This window comes from Salvelinus alpinus, chromosome 22, assembly GCF_045679555.1.
Source record: "Salvelinus alpinus chromosome 22, SLU_Salpinus.1, whole genome shotgun sequence".
In the NCBI taxonomy this organism is placed as follows: Eukaryota; Metazoa; Chordata; class Actinopteri; order Salmoniformes; family Salmonidae; genus Salvelinus; species Salvelinus alpinus.
The window spans coordinates 25,466,293-25,487,856 of NC_092107.1; the positions used below are offsets into that span (position 1 = coordinate 25,466,293).

The 21,564-nt window shown below is 43.3% G+C and overlaps 1 protein-coding gene across 1 annotated transcript; it reads right to left on the reverse strand.

Moving 5' to 3' along the window:
* Positions 1-117: 117 nt before the first annotated feature.
* Positions 118-17,520, reverse strand: LOC139549307 (homeobox protein BarH-like 2). The gene is made up of 4 exons (XM_071359622.1): positions 17,102-17,520; positions 9,166-9,469; positions 2,092-2,176; positions 118-1,773 (listed from the first exon to the last, which is right to left on the reverse strand). Exons 1-4 carry the CDS (start codon positions 17,286-17,288, stop codon positions 1,474-1,476), a joined length of 876 nt encoding a protein of 291 aa, XP_071215723.1. The 5' UTR covers positions 17,289-17,520; the 3' UTR covers positions 118-1,473.
* Between the last annotated feature and the right edge of the window lie 4,044 nt (positions 17,521-21,564).

Genomic DNA, 21,564 nt, shown 5'->3' on the forward strand with positions numbered 1-21,564 from the left:
TACAACTGTGGTTTCTTGAAAATCAACTAACCTTGGAGTCCATGCTTGTGGTCTGCTATTTAATTTTTTCTAAATAGTAATTCATATGCTAATAATAATAATGGTGGACTTTCATCATTCATATGGAAATGATTGCCATTTTATTAAGTGTATTTAAAAGCACAAAACACATGGTAAAAATAACAACATACAGAACAATCAGCATTTTGTTGTCCATGCCAAAATAACTATTCAGTAGCTTACCAACAAGCATTATTTACATCAGAAAAATACTGTACTAGTTTATATCAAACTAAAAATAGAATTTTTGTTTTAAAAAAGGAACTCTTTACAAATAGACATCTTTGGAAGGAAACAACAGGAGGTCAAAGCGGAAAATAAAAGTGTTGACAAGCAGCTGAAGACAGTTTTATGTGGGGAGTCTGTAAGGCAGATTTGGAGGAGTGCTCCTTTGATGCAAAGGCCTGCGGGCTGAGAACCTCTCTAAAAGATTTTAAATGTTTGGCAGTTTCCTCGTTTCTTTGGCACAGGCTGTGATTTACTCAATTCTACAGTCTCTGACAGTTTAAGAGGCTTCCCTCGTGGCAGTAAAATCACTCTGCCCCAGAGTCAAAAGAGAAAGGTAAAGGATTCGATACACCTTATTTTTCTCCAAATTAAAATATAATAATTTACATATACTGTATATCATTAACTAACATATATTTTTCTTTCCAGAATATTGCTAGAGTATGTTACAGTGCATGTCTTTATAGATACAAATTGAAATATATTGTTTTGGAAACATCAAATGCAAAAGGAACACAACATAAGTTCATTGACCAATTAAACGAGACGATGCTGTGGCTCTGGGACAGAAATACAATTTCGTTCAAAGCTGTACAGAACAGGTACAACGGCAGTGTTAACTGTAATCCAGAGCATATAGTAATTATGTATTATTTTTAATAGGCAAAAGTCAAACACTGTAAAATAACACTTAATTTATTATTAATAAACCTTGGTGTTTCTAGACTGTTAAACTTGTGATATCCTCTGAGAGAAAAAGGCACCATGACCAGTGTGGTCATTTTATGTTATGTTATAACTACAATACTCAGGCAAACTGTATAGCATGTGACTAAAGGAGTCCTCTTGCAGTAGAACAAGCAGGTTTGATGCTGGGGAGGTGACACTGTTGACACAGGGACAAAATGCACTGTACAATTCTGGATTTTTCATTTCTATGTATATGCCTGACACTATATGTAAACTCGTTTTATTCCAGTATACGCCAAAAGTGATATGGCAAAACCCAAATGATCTACCGTACCTATGAATGTCATCCAGTACAGTCAAACCTCAAACACGACTGAATAATCTACACCAGACAGGCTTTTTTTCAGCGATCCTGAGCCACTACAGTAAGTGTTTCTGTTTTCCAGTCAGCACCAGTCTTTAGCTGTTTCATTCATACATTAATAATTGTCTTATTTAGCTGGTGGCGTGTGTCTCTGACTGCATTGGGAGTGGCTGCTCTCGCTGAACTCGACCCTCGCTCACCGCCGTGGGATTGTGGGTCTCTGTTGCCCCGGTGACCGTGCTGAGGTTCTGGGGTTCCGATTGGGGAGCTTTTCCGTGGGCCAAGGCCTCTCCGGCTGCGATCCTCATCCTCTCATCCTCAGCCAGCCTGGCCAGCCTTTCCTCTGCCTCTATCTCCTCGGTGGTGGGGATGGAGTTCTTCTTGGGCCTGCCCTTGGGCTTGGTGGGGGCCTCCTGTCCTCCCTTCAGCACCTGGAGCAACATATCCCACACAAACACAGACACATGGCTCAGTGGGGTTGTGATAAATGCTGGCTGCGGTCAAAGGCGACCATGGTTATTATAGTAATTAAGTGAAGATGTATGGCTCTGAGCTGCCCCACATAGGGTCATTAATCTGGGGAGTTAACGATTTGAGACTTTTGTTCTCTGAGCTGCTGACCTGACTAGACTAGACTTTGGTGTCCCAGTCCCTCATCATCCCTCAAACCCAGACATTTCCATCCCTACCACTCCTTCTCTCTACACTGACCCAGGGTCATTGTTGTTATGGGTGTGTGACGCTCTCACCATTTTCTTCCACTTCATCCTTCTGTTCTGGTACCAGGTCTTCACCTGAAGTTGTGTGAGGCCTAGGGACTGGGCCAGGTCTAGTCTGCAGGGAAACAAAGACACACAGTACACAGAGCAACTCAGTGTACATGTTTTTGAACTTGAATTAATTCTTTATAAGATGAAAAGCAGCAGGAGATAGACAACTGATTTACACAGAGAGGATGTAGCTGGAGTAATCAAACTAAAATGAATGAGTTACTTTAGCTTTCCAATCACATGTTGAATATCCTGCCCTGAAATGCATGCCATCATCAGCCATATACATTGTATCATCTAGATGACGTTCCCTTTGGAGACTAGCTTGCATCCTAACCATGACTTTATAACCACATTCTGGCATGGTGCATCAAAGTAGTGTAGTATCTTTGATACACCCTCTTATGGCCCAGAGAGAGACTTTACACCTGCAGCATATAGGAGAACCCTTATTGAGGGTTTGTTCAGCTTGTTCTTGAGACCATGTCTTGTTTTGACGTGTTTTTACTGATGTCACGTCTATGCTAATATGGCTAGCTAGCTATTCAACAACTGTAAGGGAGTTCAGTTATCCAATCAAAGCATCTGTATCTGGATGTTCAGAGGGGTATGGAATCCTGGACACTTACACCACATGTTCTGTTCCATGACTAATAAGGATATTGGTTGGCGTGCAACATGATATCCCAGGAAGGAGGTCAGTGAAAGACGGATCAGCCTACAGAGGGAGGGGGCTTTATCTGGTTTTTGAAATTAGATTTCCGCCACATCTCAATTCTAAGTCCTTCACACTCAAATGCGTGGAACTGGCTTTCATTTGAGAGAGAGAGAGAGAGAGAGAGAGAGAGAGAGAGAGAGAGAGAGAGAGAGAGAGAGAGAGAGAGAGAGAGAGAGAGAGAGAGAGAGAGAGAGAGAGAGAGAGAGAGAGAGAGAGAGAGAGAGAGAGAGAGAGAGAGAGAGAGAGAGAGAGAGAGAGAGAGAGAGAGAGAGAGAGAGAGAGAGAGAGAGAGAGAGAGAGAGAGAGAGAGAGAGAGAGAGAGAGAGAGAGAGAGAGAGAGAGAGAGAGAGAGAGAGAGAGATTACTAATGAATCAGCTTGCCCTCTGATCTTGTCTCCTCTTTCTATCTTCTCATCCTCCCTTCTTTCCCGCCCTCACCATCTCTATCTGACCTGATTTGAAAGTATTACATAGAGGGAACTTCAGTCCATACAACTGTAGACAGTATAGACAGCCGCACGGCCTCAATGATTGAGTGCAGAAGAAAAGTGTGTGTGCATACTTTAAAAAAAAAACACTCTACACCAAAAATACAGGCAAACCGCCCAGTGGAGGGACTAGAGGCAAGGAAAGTAATTTCAGGAGGGGAAAGCACCCCAGTTATTTATGGTCATTAGTCTTCTATGGAGGGAAACCACACACTTACAGCAACAGACTGCCATACAGTACTGTAGAATGACTCTGCTGGAGGCACTTAGAAGTCCTCTGTTTACTGTTCAAGTCTCTAACCTGTATCAGCAGGGATTTTAGTTGCAGCTTAATGCATAATGATAATGATGATGATGATGATTATACTAATCTCAATTAAATAAAATCATTATTGCCTAATGATTTAAATCATTACAGTCTGTGGTGTGGTGTTAGGGGCTTTTTATATGCTGTTTTCCTCAGAGCATTGTCTCAGTCAAAGACCACAGTGTCTCCAAGCCAAGTAATAGCTCAAGAAAAAAAAGCAGACAAGGAGTTATCTTTGGATCATAACAAAGTGAACTGGGGAGCACGCCACACTTGTGATGTGGGCTTTGAAAGGGGATTTTCTCTGTTTATGTTTTCCATCCAGCTGTGGGTTTAATTAGTTCATCACAGCCAGTGGGAATTTGATTATTGGCATTATACAGATTTTTCAGTGAGGACAGGGGGGGTCGCTTGGATCACCGCTGGGCTGTTGTAGTCTACCTCAGCCTGCCTGGGAGTTCACAGGGGAGGTGTGGTGTGGCTCATTGGCTAGAACAGAGAAGTGTGATTTGCATTGAAGAAGAGATGCATTGTGGGAGTTTTCCCCAGGATGAGATGTGTATAAACAGGTTAGTTGATAACGTCACAAAAATAATGCGCACATTTCAACATGGCAGAACGCCGTGTGTTGTTGTGATTCTGGATGGCCAGATAGCTAGCAAAAATAACAAGAATCTGCCATTTGGGGAATCGTAGTTGGCTCGTTTCAGCTTGTTCTTGATACCATGTCTTGTTTTGACGTAATTTTACTGATGTCACGTCTATGCTAATATGGCTAGCTAGCTAATCAACAACTGTTACGATGTGTTTTAGAGACAACAAGTGCTCATCCTACAAACGTCTTTATGTTTTCAATAAACATTGGAGACCAAAGATCATTTACATGTTGTCAACAATCTAAGCCAACCCCGCCTGTTTTGCCTCATAAATCGCCAACCCATCTATAGACAGGGTTGATAACAAACATGCTCTCCCAATTATTTTTCAGATTCTTCAGGGCCAAGAAGGAACAGGCAGGTTTTAAAATAGTACAGTAAATACAGTGGTGCCTTTTTAGTACAAATCTACAACAATATAAAAAATAACTGACCATTTTCAAAGCATTTCGTGGCTGTTGAGTTTTAGTAAAATAATGATTTATCTTCTCGCTCTGAACAAGCTGTTGTAACCATGTGTTGCTGAGGTTTGCTAACGTTAGCTGTCTGGTGTTCTTGTTGCTCGACCGAAGGAAAATCTGAGGTTTATGGCTCAATATTAAATTGGGTTATAATGGAAATACGTCCGGTAGGCCAAATATGAAAGTGGTGTTTAAAATAAAATGGAAAATGTGTTATGGTCGTATGTCAGGTCTCGAAAATGACCCAGGGACTGGAACCTACGACATGGATATTAACATGAATATTACCTCATCTAAATACAGTGTATAAAGCTAAATGCATTTTATATACACCTGCACCTTACACGATTGGCAGTCAATCAATGGAGTATATTTCTGTTTGCTTGTGTTGGCAGATGTCCCGATTTTCTTGAATGGAGCAGTGTTTCTTTGTTGAGGCTTTTTGCTATTCAAGAGCTTATGGTTAAAACGTTACTCTTGTCTCAACTAGAATGCTGAGGTAATGCCTGGATTAGAGAACTTAACATTACATGTCACATTACCCAGGACATACATCAAAATGTTATGATGTTGATGCTGAACCTCTAGTCAGCTATTGCATTTGTTTTATGTTTTATGAAGTTTGGTTGCTTTCACAGAATTTCTCATTTTCACCAGCTTGAGTGTCACCGAATGAAATACGGTATGACATTTGTGTAACGGTTTTCCTCCTCCTCTTCATCCGAAGAGGAGGAGCAGGGATTGAACCAAAATGCAGCGGATTGTGAAGACATAATGATTTATTAAAGTAAAGACGGAAAAAACACGAAAACGAAATACACTTGAATAATTAACAAAATAACAAAACGGAGTAGACAGACCTGGACATGGAACTTACAATAAACACGAAGAACTCACGAACAGGAACAGACTACAAAAACCGAGACAGTCCCGTATGGTGCGACAAACACTGACACAGGAGACAACCACCCACAACGAACACTGTGAAACAACCTACCTAAATATGACTCTCAATTAGAGGAAACGCCAAACACCTGCCTCTAATTGAGAGCCATACCAGGCAACCCTAAACCAACATAGAAACAGAAAACATAGAATGCCCACCCAAACTCACGTCCTGACCAACTAACACATAAAACAAACTAACAGAAATAGGTCAGGAACGTGACATAACCCCCCCCTTAAGGTGCGAACTCCGGGCGCACCAGCACAAAGTTTAGGGGAGGGTCTGGGTGGGCATCTGACCACGGTGGTGGCTCAGGCTGAGGGCGAGGTCCCCACCCCACCATAGTCAATCCCAGCTTTCGTCTCCCCCTACGAATGACCACCCTCATATTACACCCCCTAAATTGAAAAAGTAACCTTAAGATAAGGGGCAGCACCGGGACAAGGGGCAGCACCGGGACAAGGGGCAGCACCGGGATAAGGTAGCTCAGGACAGAGATATAGCTAAGGACAGAGAGGTAGGTCAGGATAGAGAGGTAGCTCAGGATAGAGGGGCAACTCCGGACTGAAGGGCAGCTCCGGACAGAGAGACAGCTCTGGACTGAGGGGCAGTTCTGGATTAATGGCCGCTCTGGGCTGAGGGGCAGCTCATGACTGGCTGACGGCTCTGGACGCTCATGGCTGGCTGACGGCTCTGGACGCTCATGGCTGGCTGACGGCTCTGGCCGCTCATGGCTGGCTGACGGCTCTGGACGCTCATGGCTGGCTGACGGCTCTGGACGCTCATGGCTGGCTGACGGCTCTGGACGCTCATGGCTGGCTGACGGCTCTGGACGCTCATGGCTGGCTGACGGCTCTGGACGCTCATGGCTGGCTGACGGCTCTGGACGCTCATGGCTGGCTGACGGCTCTGGACGCTCATGGCTGGCTGGCGGCTCTGGACGCTCATGGCTGGTTGGCAGCTCTGGCAGATCCTGTCTGGTTGGCGGCTCTGGCAGATCCTGTCTGGTTGGCGGCTCTGGCAGATCCTGTCTGGTTGGCGGCTCTGGCAGATCCTGTCTGGTTGGCGGCTCTGGCAGATCCTGTCTGGTTGGCGGCTCTGGCAGATCCTGTCTGGTTGGCGGCTCTGGCAGATCCTGTCTGGTTGGCGGCTCTGGCAGATCCTGTCTGGTTGGCGGCTCTGGCAGATCCTGTCTGGTTGGCGGCTCTGGCAGATCCTGACTGACGAATGGCTCTAGCGGCTCCTGACTGACGGGCGGCTCTAACGGCTCGGGACAGACGGGCGGCTCTAACGGCTCGGGACAGACGGGCGGCTCTAACGGCTCGGGACAGACGGATGGCTCAGACGGCGCTGGGGAGACGGATGGCTCAGACGGCGCTGGGGAGACGGATGGCTCAGACGGCGCTGGGGAGACGGATGGCTCAGACGGCGCTGGGGAGACGGATGGCTCAGACGGCGCTGGGGAGACGGATGGCTCAGACGGCGCTGGGGAGACGGATGGCTCAGACGGCGCTGAGGAGACGGATGGCTCAGATGGCGCTGAGGAGACGGATGGCTCAGATGGCGCTGCGGAGACGGATGGCTCAGACTGATCCTGTCTAGCGGAAGGCTCAGGCTGCTCCTGTCTGGCGGAAGGCTCTAGCGGCTCCTGTCTGGCGGAAGGCTCTGTAGGCTCATGGCAGACGGGCGGCTTTGCAGGCTCATGGCAGACGGGCGGCTTTGAAGGCTCAATACAGACGGGCAGTTCATGCGGCGCTTGGCAGACGGACAGTTCAGGCGCCGTTGGGCAGACGGCAGACTCTGGCCGGCTGAGACGCACTGTAGGCCTGGTACGTGGTGCCGGAACTGGAGGCACCGGACTGGAGACACGCACTTCAAGCCTAGTGCGGGGAGCAGGGACAGGGCACACTGACCTCTCAAAGCGCACTATAGGCCTGGTGCGTGGTACCGGCACTGGTGGCACCGGGCTGAGTGCACGCACCTCAGGACGAGTACGGGGAGAAGGAACAGTGCGTACAGGGCTCTGGAGACGCACAGGAGGCTTAGTGCGTGTTGTCGGAACTGGAGGCACCGAACTGGATACACGCACCATAGGAAAAGTGCGTGGAGGAGGAACAGGGCTCTGGAGACGCACTGGAAACCTGGTGCGTAGTGTAGGCACTGGTGGTACTGGGCTGGGGCGGGGAGGTAGCGCCGGAAATACCGGACCGTGCAGGCGTACTGGCTCTCTTGAGCATTGAGCCTGCCCAACCTTACCTGGTTGAATGCTCCCGGTCGCCCGACCAGTGCGGGGAGGTGGAATAACCCGCACCGGGCTATGTAGGCGAACCGGGGAAACCATGCGTAAGGCAGGTGCCATGTATGCCGGCCCGAGGAGACGCACTGGAGACCAGACGCGTTGAGCCGGCCTCATGACACCTGGCTCAATGCCCAATCTAGCCCTACCAGTGCGGGGAGGTGGAATAACCCGCACCGGGCTATGCACACGTACAGGAGACACCGTGCGCTCTACTGCGTAACACGGTGTCTGCCCGTACTCCCGCTCTCCACGGTTAGCCTGGGAAGTGGGCGCAGGTCTCCTACCTGCCCTTGGCCCACTACCTCTTAACCCCCCCCCAAGAAATTTTTGGGGTTTCTTCACGGGCTGCGTACCTTCATAAATCCGGTCTCGAGCTTGATTCTCCGGCTTCCATCCACGTCTCCTTGCTGCCTCCTCATACCACCGCTGTTGGGCTCTCGCTGCCTCCATCTCCTCACGAGCGCGGCGATATTCCCCAATGTGCGCCCAGTGTCCTTTTCCCTCCAATACTTCCTCCCAAGTCCATGATTCCTGTGTAGCAGGCCACTGCTCGAATTCACGCCGCTTGGTTCTGGATCGGTGGGTGGTTCTGTAACGGTTTTCCTCCTCCTCTTCATCCGAAGAGGAGGAGCAGGGATTGAACCAAAATGCAGCGGATTGTGAAGACATAATGATTTATTAAAGTAAAGACGGAAAAAACACGAAAACGAAATACACTTGAATAATTAACAAAATAACAAAACGGAGTAGACAGACCTGGACATGGAACTTACAATAAACACGAAGAACTCACGAACAGGAACAGACTACAAAAACCGAGACAGTCCCGTATGGTGCGACAAACACTGACACAGGAGACAACCACCCACAACGAACACTGTGAAACAACCTACCTAAATATGACTCTCAATTAGAGGAAACGCCAAACACCTGCCTCTAATTGAGAGCCATACCAGGCAACCCTAAACCAACATAGAAACAGAAAACATAGAATGCCCACCCAAACTCACGTCCTGACCAACTAACACATAAAACAAACTAACAGAAATAGGTCAGGAACGTGACAATTTGAGAGGTAGTATAATACTGATCTATCAGGAGGTAGCTTCTTTCAAGTAACCAATCAGACTCTGCTTTCATTTTGGCCTATCAGTGGCGAGATACAATACGATACTGACCTATCAGGGGTGGAGAGGTATTTCTGTTTCTGGAACTTCTTCTCCAGGCCCATGAGCTGCAGCTCAGTGAAGATGGTGCGGCTGCGTCTAGGCTTCTTCAGCCGGGGGGTACTATGCTCCGTGTCTGACTCGCTGCTGATGCTGACAGGTGTCTCGCTGTGGGAGGGCTCGGAGACCCGGGAGTGGTGCTGGGGGGAGAGCAGGGTCAGGTTGGGAACCCGGCCGGGGGAGGAGGGCTGGGAAAGGTGAGGGAGCTGCCGCGTGATGACTGAGAGGAGGGGGTAGGCCCGCAGTGAGGAGGACCCTAAAAAAGCAAAAAGAGAGATAGGTCAGAGGCAGGGTAAAATGCAGAGCAATAAATACAATTGTACTTTAAAATTCTTATTTTTAGTAGTGGTTTTATTTGGTACTGTATGCATCACCACGGATAGTAGTTTTTATAGACCTGTAATAATCATTTAGACTGGGTTCTTTTTAATTGTTCTTTTTTTACGAAAAGTGTTTTGACCTCTTTGATGTAGAAGGTTTAGATCTTAATGACGCACTGTGTGTTTTACTCTGCTACTCTGAACCCACCAATTAAAAAAAATCATTGGCCAGATAAATGATGTGTCTTTGCCACCCTGAACACACACAAACACACTCACACACACACAAACACACACAAGGCTGTAAATCCAAAGTGACTATGCCCCTCGCCGTTTAACTCTCTCCCCCATGATTCCTCTCTCTCTCTCTCTCGTCTTGCTCTCCGCCCACCCCCCACCTCTCTCTATCTCTTTATCTATGCAGACAGATGCAGCAAGACGCCAGAACCAATAAAAAGTAACAAATGTCTGGGGTGGCCACCCACTGGAGCCAAGACCAAGGACGGCGCTCTAGCATAAACATAATATCTGGTGGAAAAAAACTTATGGCTTCAAATAAACAGCAGATCCCCATGGCATAATTTACAACTGAACTAAGACTGACATAGAAACTAATGCTCTGTCTGCTATGTGGCAGGAGAGAGGGATGTGTTGAGGAAGAAGATATAGAGAGAGATAAAATCCAATGACGGAGTAGAGAGGACATTATGCTGTCACATTACATACACAGAATACTCTTTCCCCTTGTGTGTTCCTCACTGCCTGTTGTGGATCTGCCTCTCTTATCTCTCCACCAACACATAGACAAGCTATATTATTCAAACCCTACACGCACAACTGAGAGGATACACCCAGGCAGACCGTGGTCTAAAAATTGTATCCCCTTTCTCTGACATTTTCAGTAATGTTCAGCAGTTATGGGAGCTGGTGTGACAGGGGGTTGGTTGGTCTGGGAGGTAATTGAGCATGGCACAAGGGGGGGGGGGGGGGGGATTACTCGCTGCAGCCTGCCCCTACCATATCTACATCCCCCATTCTCTCAGACAGCACCTCGGGCTCATCCCTATATACATGACATCACGCAAGACATCATCGCAGGGCACTGAGCTCATCACTAATCGTTCACCTCGGAGAATCGCTGCTACTGCTGCTGTCTGGACATGATGCCTCCTTCCCTCCACAACGCTCTCTCTCTTTTTCTCTTTCTCTCTTTCGTTCTCTTTCTCTCTTTCTGTTTCTCTCCTATATTACCTCTGTCTTTGATGTTGAGATTGTGACAAACTGAGGTGAACTGTGCAGATGTCCTAACTTGTTTTTTATTAAATGGCATATTTATCTCTGTTACATTTTAACACATATATTTATCTTTCGGAAATATATTGGTATTATTATGGAATAATACAAAATACACCGAGATATCATAACATAATAAGTCCAAGTGATGAATTGTTCCTGTCATTTTAAATGAGAAGATTGATTGAAAAGCAAGAACGGAAACATCTTGATTTCTTTCACGTTCTTCAGGAAATCTCCTGTCAATGCAGAGCTTGAGGTTGTCTTTAGAGTTGTGACAGCTGTGTCTTTTGGATGCTTGTCAGAAGGGAAAAATCAGACCTCATGATGACTTTCCACTGACAACTGAGCTGGCTTCCTGAGCCCAGATCTGACACATTGTTGACAAGCGCCAATGCCCGGTCAAAAGTCTACAAATAAACCATTTGTGTAGGAGGGAGAGTGCACTCTGTCCATGCTAAAGCACACTGATACTCTTGACAAGCACAATCGGAATGATCGGACTGGCACATGTGCTTGTGGTAGTCATTACAGACTAAATACTTCCTAATAATAGATCAAGAATAGGCTGGAAACATTTGATACACACATGCCTGTTTATCATACGGTATCGATAATGTAATCGTTATTGAAGTTTTTAAAAATTTAGATTTTTAGAGTTTAAATTACCTTATATACAGTACCAGTCAAAAGTTTGGACACACCCACTCAATGAAGGGTTTTTCTTTATTTTTCCTCTTATCTACATTGTTGAATAATAGTGAGGAGATCAAAACTATGTAACAACACATATGGAATCATGTAGTAACCAAACAAGTGTTAAACAAATCTAAATATATTTTAGATTCTTCAAAGTAGCCACCCTTTGCCTTGATGACAGCTTTGCACACTCTTGGCATTCTCTTAACCAGCTTCAACTGGAAAGCTTTTCCAACAGTCTTGAAGGAGTTCCCACATATGCTGAGCACCTGTTGGCCACTTTTCCTTCACTCTGCGGTCCAACTCATCCCAAACCATCTCAATTGGGTTGAGGTCGGATGATTGTGGAGGCTAGGTCATCTGATGCAGCACTCCATCACTTTCCTTCTTGGTCAAATAGCCCTTACACAGCCTGGAGGTGGGTTGGGCCATTGTCCTGTTGAAAAACAAATTATAGTCTCACTAAGAGCAAACCAGATGAGATGGCGTATCGCTGCAGAATGCTGTAGTAGCCATGCTGGTTAAGTGTGTCTTGAATTCTAAATAAATCACAGACCATGCCACCAGCAAAGCTTCTCCATGCTTCTTGGTGGAAACCACACATGCGGAGATCATCCGTTCACCTACTCTGCATCGCACAAAAACACTGCAGTTAGAACCAAAAATCTCAAATTTGGACTCATTAGACCAAAGGACAGATTTCCACCGGTATAATGTCCATTATTTGTGTTTCTTAGCCCAAGCAAGTCTCTTCTTATTATTGGTGTCCGTTAGTAGTGTTTAATTTGCAGCAATTCAACCATGAAGGCCTGATTCACGCAGTCTCCTCTGAACAGTTGATGTTGAGATGTGTCTGTTACTTGAACCCCATGAAGCATTTATTTGGGCTAAAATTTCTGAGGTGCAGTTAACTCTAATGATCTTATCCTCTGCAGCAGAGGTAACTCTGGGTCTTCCTTTCCTGTGGCGGTCCTCATGAGAGCCAGTTTCATCAAAGTGCTTGATGGTTTTTGCGACTGCACTTGAAGAAACTTTCAAAGTTCTTGAAATTTTCCAGATCGACTGACCTTCATGTCTTCAAATAATGATGGACTGTTGTTTCTCTTAGCTTGTTTGAGCTGTTCTTGCCATAATATGGGCTTGGTCTTTTACCAAATAGGGCTGTCTTCTGTATACCACCCCTACCTTGTCACAACACAACTGATTGGCTCAAACGCTTTATGAATGAAAGAAATTCCACTAATTAACTTTTAAGAAGGCACACCTGTAAAAATGAAATGCATTCCAGGTGACTAGCTCATGAAGCTTATTGAGAGAATGCTAAGAGTGTGCAAAGCTGTCATCAAGGCAAAGGGGGCTATATTTTGATTTGTTTAACACTTTTTTGGTTACTACATGATTCCATATGTGTTATTTCATAGTTTTGATGTCTTCACTATTATTCTACAATGTAGAAAATAGTAAAAAATTAAGAAAAATGCTTGAATGAGTAGGTGTTCTAAAACTTTTGACTGGTACTGTTTATCATTTGAAGGCTTTGACAATGACAGTTACTCAGTAGAATGAGTCACCATTTTACTGTTTGCAGTGAAATCTCCAGCAACAAGCTCATTGGTTGTTTGATTTTTACTCCTTATTTTCTGCACCTTTTCTCTTTGTTTAATTGGATTCCAAGATGATGATTCAAGACTTGGCACTCAGAGGCCAAATGAACCTACAGCAACATGTACTGCTTTGGGTACATCATGTGGTGACAGGTTGAGAAGTGTTACATGAGACATATATTTCTTCACTCAACAGCCGTCTTGCCAAGCCAGCCCAAGTCAAACACTGCAGGGATGGGATGGGCAACAGGGTATGCTGCTTTTTAATCTGTTTCAACTCTCACAGATCAGATCAGTTAAGTGCCAATTTCAACTCAAATTTGGGTTTCATGAGATGTTTTGAGGTTTCTAGAATGTTATGTGTAGTGTTGTGATGCTATTTTCTCATTTTGAGATGGTACTTGTGTACCAATACGACGGCATTGTGTTTGCAGTGCAATCTACTGTAAAAATGTTGTGTGTGTGTGTGTGTGTGTGTGTGTGTGTGTGTGTGTGTGTGTGTGTGTGTGTGTGTGTGTGTGTGTGTGTGTGTGTGTGTGTGTGTGTGTGTGTGTGTGTGTGTGTGTGTGTGTGTGTGTGTGTGTGTGTGTGTGTGTGTGTGTGTGTGTGTGTGTGTGTGTGTGTGTGTGTGTGCGTGCGTGCGTGCGTGCGTGCATGTGGTGGTTGCATGGGTCAATACTTACTGTGTTAACAGAGACATGATCCTACTCCTCAAGCAAGCCTCATAGTTAATAGCAGGCCTTATTGTCTGTGGTGGATTAACTGTTAAAATGGGATGAAAACCCTTGGCTCTGCCTGCTTTCTTCCCTAAACCCTCAGCGGTGGCGTAGGACAATGCTGCAGTACCTGGGCCCCTCGAGGTCCACACCCTCCTATTTGGCCGTTTTTCATCGCGCTCTGATGTGAGATTACGCCGGAGTTGATCTTTATCTCTCTCACCTCCTTACAGAAATCCAACTAAAAGCCTTGCCCTGGGTTCTGCTGAGAGATAAGACTCAAACTGAAATATTGTAACCCGCCATTACACTGTTCACTGCTACCCAGCAAGGTAATGTTCTGCTGGAGGTCAGGTCTGTCTAGCAGGTCTATCACTCCTGTAGTTTTACAAGGCACAAAACGAGAGCAGAGAATGCGCTCTGAGCTCATCAACTGGTTTTACTGTGTACACTGTCGTAAGGGCATTTGGCTTGGCACAGGGAAAATGGACCGTTGTGAAACATAAAGCATGGAGAAGAGAGGCGTGATCTGTGACAGACAAAATCATCACAGAACAGAGGGGGTTGCCGGATCAAAGAGAGGAGTAATCGCTTTGTTGACATGTTGAGTGGCATCCTACTAGTTGATGCCATATTACATCAAGAACAAACAAACAGATGTTAATTTGGGTAAAAGCCCTCCAGGCCTCACAGCCTGGTTTGTTGCCTGCCCAGCACCACTGTCCTATAGCAGCCTCTACTGGTAACTGCTGGAGCAGAAGCTCCACACTATAAAAATATAGAGTCCACTTTCACTGATGGGGACCACATCGGGCCAATGGCCTTTCACTGGCCCTGGGCCTATAAGCCTGCCAGCTTCTATATTAAGCGTTACAAGCCATTGAAGTGCGGGACTATACTGTGTCTCACACCTCCTCAGCTACGAATAAGTGGTGGGCACTGGGTAGTGAGATGTGGGCTGGTTACTCTATCCATCCGTCACAGGGTTGCCAAAACCCTTTACAGTGCCCTCTGGCACACACCCAAACCCCACATCGCCTGCTATTTATACCTTTGTCACTGTCATCATCAAATTGCAGTGGCTATTTTTTCATAGTTTAGGCAATTATCATAATAGTTACTGGAGAGAGCAGTAGTCAATGTTGTTTTGACTCATAACAGCAGGATAACCCATTAAGAATGGATTTAGAAATGCTGCTGCAATTGAAGGACAAAAATGTGATAGTCTTTCATGCCAAATGTTTTTTAGGAAAATTAATTTGTCAATTCCCTGTATAATTATAACACAGTGGTGAAAGCTTTTATGACTGACTGCAGAACAACAGTAATTGTGTTTAAAAGACAGTTAGTAAACCATGATAAGTGGGAAGAAAAGGGAGTTGATGTTGATGATGATTTAGAGAAATCAAGTGCTGCTAGATGATTTGTAAACAAAGCATTATCTGTGTCTTCACACTTTGTGCCAATGTTTTGTTTTGTGCTTTTTCAAATCTGCTTGTATTGATTAAGGAAGAACATGCAATAATGATTTGTTTTGATTGGCCTTTCGGGATACTGAATGAAGAATGAAGGTAGTCTTCCTCACTGAAACGGTTGGATCAAGTGCACGTAACCCATCAATTTATGAGTTGTCCTGCAATTTACGAGATGACAATTGCAATGAATCTCTCTTCACAAAGCAACATACTTCTATGAATAAAGGTCATTGGGGCTGACTTGCACACTTTATCAGCATACTGTAAACTTTCATGGTGTTTGCACAATCAACTGTAGTGTCACGTGGACAAATGTCCATCAGTGATGACATACTAACCTTGGCCTTAACCACCATGTACCTGCCCTCACCAATATCAAACCGTGGAACTCTGGCCACATCTTGCACCCCCATATACACGGAAAGAGAGTTAGGTAGAGGGCATTGCCCATGCTTCAGTAAATGCAATGTGGCAGCAGTAAATGTAATTCGGCAAGGCTCTGGGTTTAGCACAGCGCCCACATTAATCCTTCTGAATGAGGACAAGTGACCTAGTGGTTACGGCTCTAGAAACCAAAAGCCTGCTGTTCAACTAAGTGCAGGATTGGTTGTTGTGTGTTCTGAGTTTGTGTCTTTTGTCAGAAGAGAATATGTTAAATTAACAGTGTCAACATAATTAACGGGGAACTAGGTTTCATTTTACAAACCTCCTTGATTACAACACTGGGACTTGGTTCATCCTGTATCTTTAACATGAACATAAAAGACTGATGCTGATAATGATCTGAATGTCAGAGTAATATATTAGACTACTAATCTAGACTGATTGGAGGGATTTGCTGATTGCTTGTGAGACAGTATTTTGAGGAATTGTTAAATAAATGTTATAGGTCCCAGTGCATTAGGATTTAATTGTGAATGAAATAACATGGAATTACAGTTAAACTGTGAAATAATGTGTTGGGTTGGAAAAGGATTGATTCATTTCTGCTGTTTTAAAAGGAAATTAAAACGATCAAGTCTAATAAATAGGTTACTAAAACATTGGGGTCTACATTATCTACTGTACATGTTGCATTTATTTGGTGCTTTTGATTTCATAATTTCACGTGTTAAAGTTACATGACAAAATCTCTGTAAATAGCAGGCTATCACAATAGTATTCACCATCATATAGACCTTTGATAAATATAGACAGCAGGCCTAACAGGAATATAAAGGTCCACCATGAGTAAAAGTGCAAGTCAGACCAGTCGTCTGAATTCATTTTACACATGGTCCATTTCTATAGTGCGTGTCTTGCATTGTAAGACATTAATTGACAATCGTGACGTCTAATGTGATTCTGGACCTGTCCCTGTTCCGTATTTGCTTATATTAGAGTAGATTTATCGAAAATAAAGTCATGCAAATGCAGCTCAATTTCTCTAAAGCTATTATTTGACATGTAATAGATTCTGCACAGGTGTGTTGCGTCATGTTATGGTCTCTACTGACAACTGAATGTAAGATATTTTGTCAATAGTCCTAATATAACCATTAGCCTGAAGTATTTCGTGATATGAGTAGACACATGATGGACGATCGCTTGAGCGTTACAGAAGAATAAGAAGAATATGCCTATAACTCACTTTGTTCATGCTAAACAAAATCAGATGTAGTTTTAATACAATGATGATTAGCATTCACTGCATGCATAGAAATATTATATATAAACCATTAACACCATTATGCATTCATCAGCATCCCTTGATTTGACAGAGTTCAAGCATATTCACTTACCCGAACATGAGTGCAGAGGTTTAGGCCTAACGATGAGTGAAGGGCATACTGAGTAAAGAGAAAGTTTCTCAAAGTAATCACAAGTTTCCTTGGAAAGAATTTCGTCAATCATAAAAGTCTTGTAGCGACGCCTGGCTGCTTTCAGCTGTACCGGGGAGGAGAGTCTCAACTCGGCTTGACAGTGCATGATTTCCCGATGTGCTTGGCTTTCGCACTGTGCCCAAATATTAACTCAAAATATCAAAACGAAACCAGTTCAAACTTGAGAGTTGGGTCGTCTTCAAGCGATTTATTGATGCATTTTAGTTTTCCGTTTTCGGAACAGGCTTGCTTTGTTCTATCCCTGAGCCGTTCTAACTGCAGTTGCCTTCACCTTAGCCGCGCAGTGCGCTTCAGAGTGGTTATTATGATCTGAGTACAATGTGCCCGGACGCGCCGCTATATATAAACGATCTCCCCATACACATCTTTACTGCATGACACTCACTGCAGATGTCAATCAACGTCTCTCTCGCTCTCTCTCCCTCGCCCTCTCTCGCACTGTCCCTCTCTCTCTCCCACTATTCAATTCAAGGCGCTTTATTGGCATGAAAACACACGTTAACATTGTCAAAGCAAGTGAAGTAGATAATATACATAAGTGAAATAAACAATAAAAATGAACAGTAAACATTACTCTCACGGAAGTTCCAAACGAATAAAGACATTACAAATGTCATATTATGTATATATATATATACCGTGTTGTGACGATGTGCAAATGGTTAAAGTACAAAAAGGAAAATAAATCAACATAAATATGGTTTGTATTTACAATGGTGTTTGTTCTTCACTAGTTGCCCTTTTCTTGTGGCAACAGGTCACAAATATTGCTGTTGTGATGGCACACTGCGGTATTTCACCCAGTAGATATGGGAGTTTATCAAAATCGTTTTTTTCCCCGAATTCTTTGTAGATCTGCGTAATCTGAGGGAATTATGTGTCTCTAATATGGTCTAGTATGGTCTAATACGCACTATCTCTCTATGACTGACAGACACACTCTCTCTCGCTCAACCGCTCTCTCTATCTCAGCGCAGCCCAAACCGGTCTCGCTCCTTTGGTCTTCCCTACATACAGTCTAATTGCACAAGGAGTTTAAAAACTATATGATATGATACAATATCTCAGATGACCATTGGAGGTATTATTATTATTATCATTAGCATTATTATTATCTGCTTTAGTATTAGGCCTAACCTTTTATCAGCTAATTATTGTGTTCATATTATTTCTCCAAAAATCAATAAGACTACTGATTTTCAGACGCAATTCTCAACCTCGGAAATGACCTGGATGTGCATAGTTAATTGTAATAGAGAAGTGTGTAGCCTACTAAATAGAATGAATTGAAATGTTTGGTCATACAAAAGCATGATATTTTGTCACAAGCTTCAGGCCTATTATGTTAGGCCCAACTGGTGGGATTACAATGAATGTATAGGTATGCTACGTCTGCATGTAGTCTATTTGATGCATTTGGGCTCACACACAAATTAAAAATATACTATTATTATTGTAATAGCTATTCTTTAAAAGCAATCAAGGGATAATAATAACTACTATAAACGACTATACTAACTGATGGGAATAAAATTAATGCATGTATATGTAGGCTATGTAGGAATGAATGTATTTAATCAATTTGGGCTTACACATCAATCAAAATCAAATTATTATTATAGTAGCTATTCTTTAAAAGCATTTAAGGGATAAGAAAAACGACTATAAACGAACAGTAACACTAAACATGTTTTGCAGTACAACGCGGATTGCAGACTACCGCGAGTATAATTATTGTGAGTTGAAAGATAACCTTTTAGCCTTTGATATTTCTTATGCACTTGTTTTACGATCGTCTTTTCTATTCCTAATTTACTTTCGCAGCCTAACACAATAACACACTAACGGTATTTTTTAAAATGGTAATAGCAGATTATTATTATTGTTATTTTATTGTTGTTATTGTGCCGTTAATTGTTTGATTATTTGTTTATTATGCCGTTATAACGATTTGTAGTCCTATTTGTCAACGAATTTGACGTTAAAACCAAAAAGCTATGGCATGGATATATTTTCAAGGTAAGTAAACAGCCGACATTTCAAACATAAAGACTCAAACATAAAGATGCGGTTTAAGTAAGATTATGTTCCGTTTACTTGCTAAGAAAAATGACGTCATTCAAATATGTATTATTTACCCTCAATTTAACTTCTGGCTTTATTACTATCAAGTGTTGTCGCATACCTATTGGCTATAGGATAACTGCCTAAACGCGAATACCTATATATTTTTAAATGAAACACAGAGAGGACTAACACAGAGAGGCAATTACTGATTCGTTTGTGTTTGTGGGTAACTGCCAAGATATAGGCCTACTGTCTTTCACATTTGAACTTTTGGGTCTTGAAAATGTAATTGAACTAAACTCATCTAGATTATTTAATTGATTTCACCAGGAAATAAACAGTTGCAGGCTATATATCAACTGCAGGGCCATCGAAAGTAATTACAGAAAATTGGGCAAAGTATACAAGAACACTGATAAATCAGTAGGCTTAGAGAAATACATTGTATTTTGTTGGTGAGTCTTATATGACCCTGCAACAGTTTAGGCATGTCAGAAATAATTTTATAGGTGACTGATAACAATACTCCAACCGATGCTAAAATGTCCAATAGAATAACCGATTATCTTACTCATAAAGTGAGTTAATTACTATCTACGCCCAAAAGTCCATTATAACCTACTTTCATTACTAGTTACAGATGCGAGGGATATTAGTAATCACTCACTCAAGTGTGATTCCTTAGCTGGCAGGCTGCATATTTTCCGTATGTTTTCCAATATGCCTTCAGGGGCTTCGATATGGTTGGACGAGGAAACTTCAACAGCGCTCCACCTTTGCTCTCAGTGGAACGTTTAAAATGTATTCCTGCTGAAGTATCATAAACTGAGATTGTAATACAACATATTTAATTAAAAGTTACAGATAGGCTATAATGAAAATGTAGGCTCATATATCACCCGATTGCTTTCCTGAAACGGCTCAGATAACCAACTCGATGTGCAGTTCAAAGGACATTATGTACATTTCAGATGGCTCATTTTATTCTGTGTGTTTAAGCAGAAGAAAGACCACAGCAGCGCTAACATCAGACGATAGTGTCAAGTTTACACTTTGAAATGGTGGCATGAACAGAAATTATTATCATTTTCCCAAGCCATGGGGGTAAATATAACTCCCTGCCAGTGGCGTGTATTCAGGGATGCCAAGGTAAGCCATGCTTCCCCCAAAAATTGGACTAAGAAAAAATACATGAATAATAGTTTATCTTTTGTCTCTGTGTTTCATAATGTTCCTTCAATTCCCAAGAGGCTGAATGTATCTCACAGGAAAAAGCATCCGAGCGAGGGAAACAGCGCCCCGCTGTCTCTCTACGTGTAGCCCATCTATCTGATGCGGTCTGGTCCAAACGAGTATGACATTGTTTCCGCCCGTGGCATTGAAGGAAAGGGAAGCCAGAGAGCATCTGGCCTCTCTTGACAAAAAAAGTATAAACATTTGCCAATGAGGGTTGAGCTAAACTGAGCGAGCTGTGCTGTGAATGGCAGTGGGGTACCAAAAAATGTGTCAAGGAAACCAGTTTTGGATTTCGCTTCACTCCTATCAAATCCCATTTAGAGCACACGTTGACAAAGAAGCTTGAATTGTTACATCTTGTTGTGTTGTTTCTCCAATGGCTAGCTAGCCAGCTAAAATTGTCCCTTTCCTAAATTAGACATGGATGGAGATAAGGATTTTGACTATATTGTTGTACCCCTGGCCTGAGAGGATGGACGTGCAATATGTAACTAGATGTAGAAAGCTAATGTTAACTAGCTAACGTTGCCCATGATTGGAAGTTAGGATAGCGAGCAAACATTTTAGCAAGGTAGCCTAGGCCAATAAAAAATAAAAGTGTGTACTCTATGACCGTTTGGTCAACATTAAAGAGAGGAGGATGACATCGGCGTAGGGTGAGTCAACATCTTTTCTACTTGCACGAACGCGCACACACAGAAATCAGAGCCATGGACAGCCACATCATATTTAGCTTATGTTGCTTGGCCTAATTGTGTTTTTCATCTTTTGTCACTGTATTCGACTAATGTTACGAACCGGCTCGTAGGCCATAACAAAGAGAGAGACAACACGGAGATACATAAATAACAAAAATACATGTAATAAATAAAGTAACCTATATACAAATAACAATGGTGTGTGTAAGTGAGTGGATGCGTGCATACATTGTGATAATGAGTGGTGTTGAGAGGTGCCAAAATAAACGAACACAAAGAAGTCCCAAAATGCCACACCAGCAAAAAACAGTGTCTGCGTGGAGAGTCTCTCCACGTGTGTCCCATTTCGCTGACGACCCT

Excerpts from the sequence above, each read along its gene's own strand:
- LOC139549307 (XM_071359622.1), bottom strand. The coding sequence starts at position 17,288 with ATGCACTGTCAAGCCGAGTTGAGACTCTCCTCCCCGGTACAGCTGAAA. Across the intron at positions 9,470-17,101 it reads ACCTCTGCACTCATGTTCGG|GGTCCTCCTCACTGCGGGCC; the intron begins GTAAGTGAATAT and ends TTGCTTTTTTAG. Across the intron at positions 2,177-9,165 it reads TACCTCTCCACCCCTGATAG|ACTAGACCTGGCCCAGTCCC; the intron begins GTCAGTATCGTA and ends GTTTCCCTGCAG.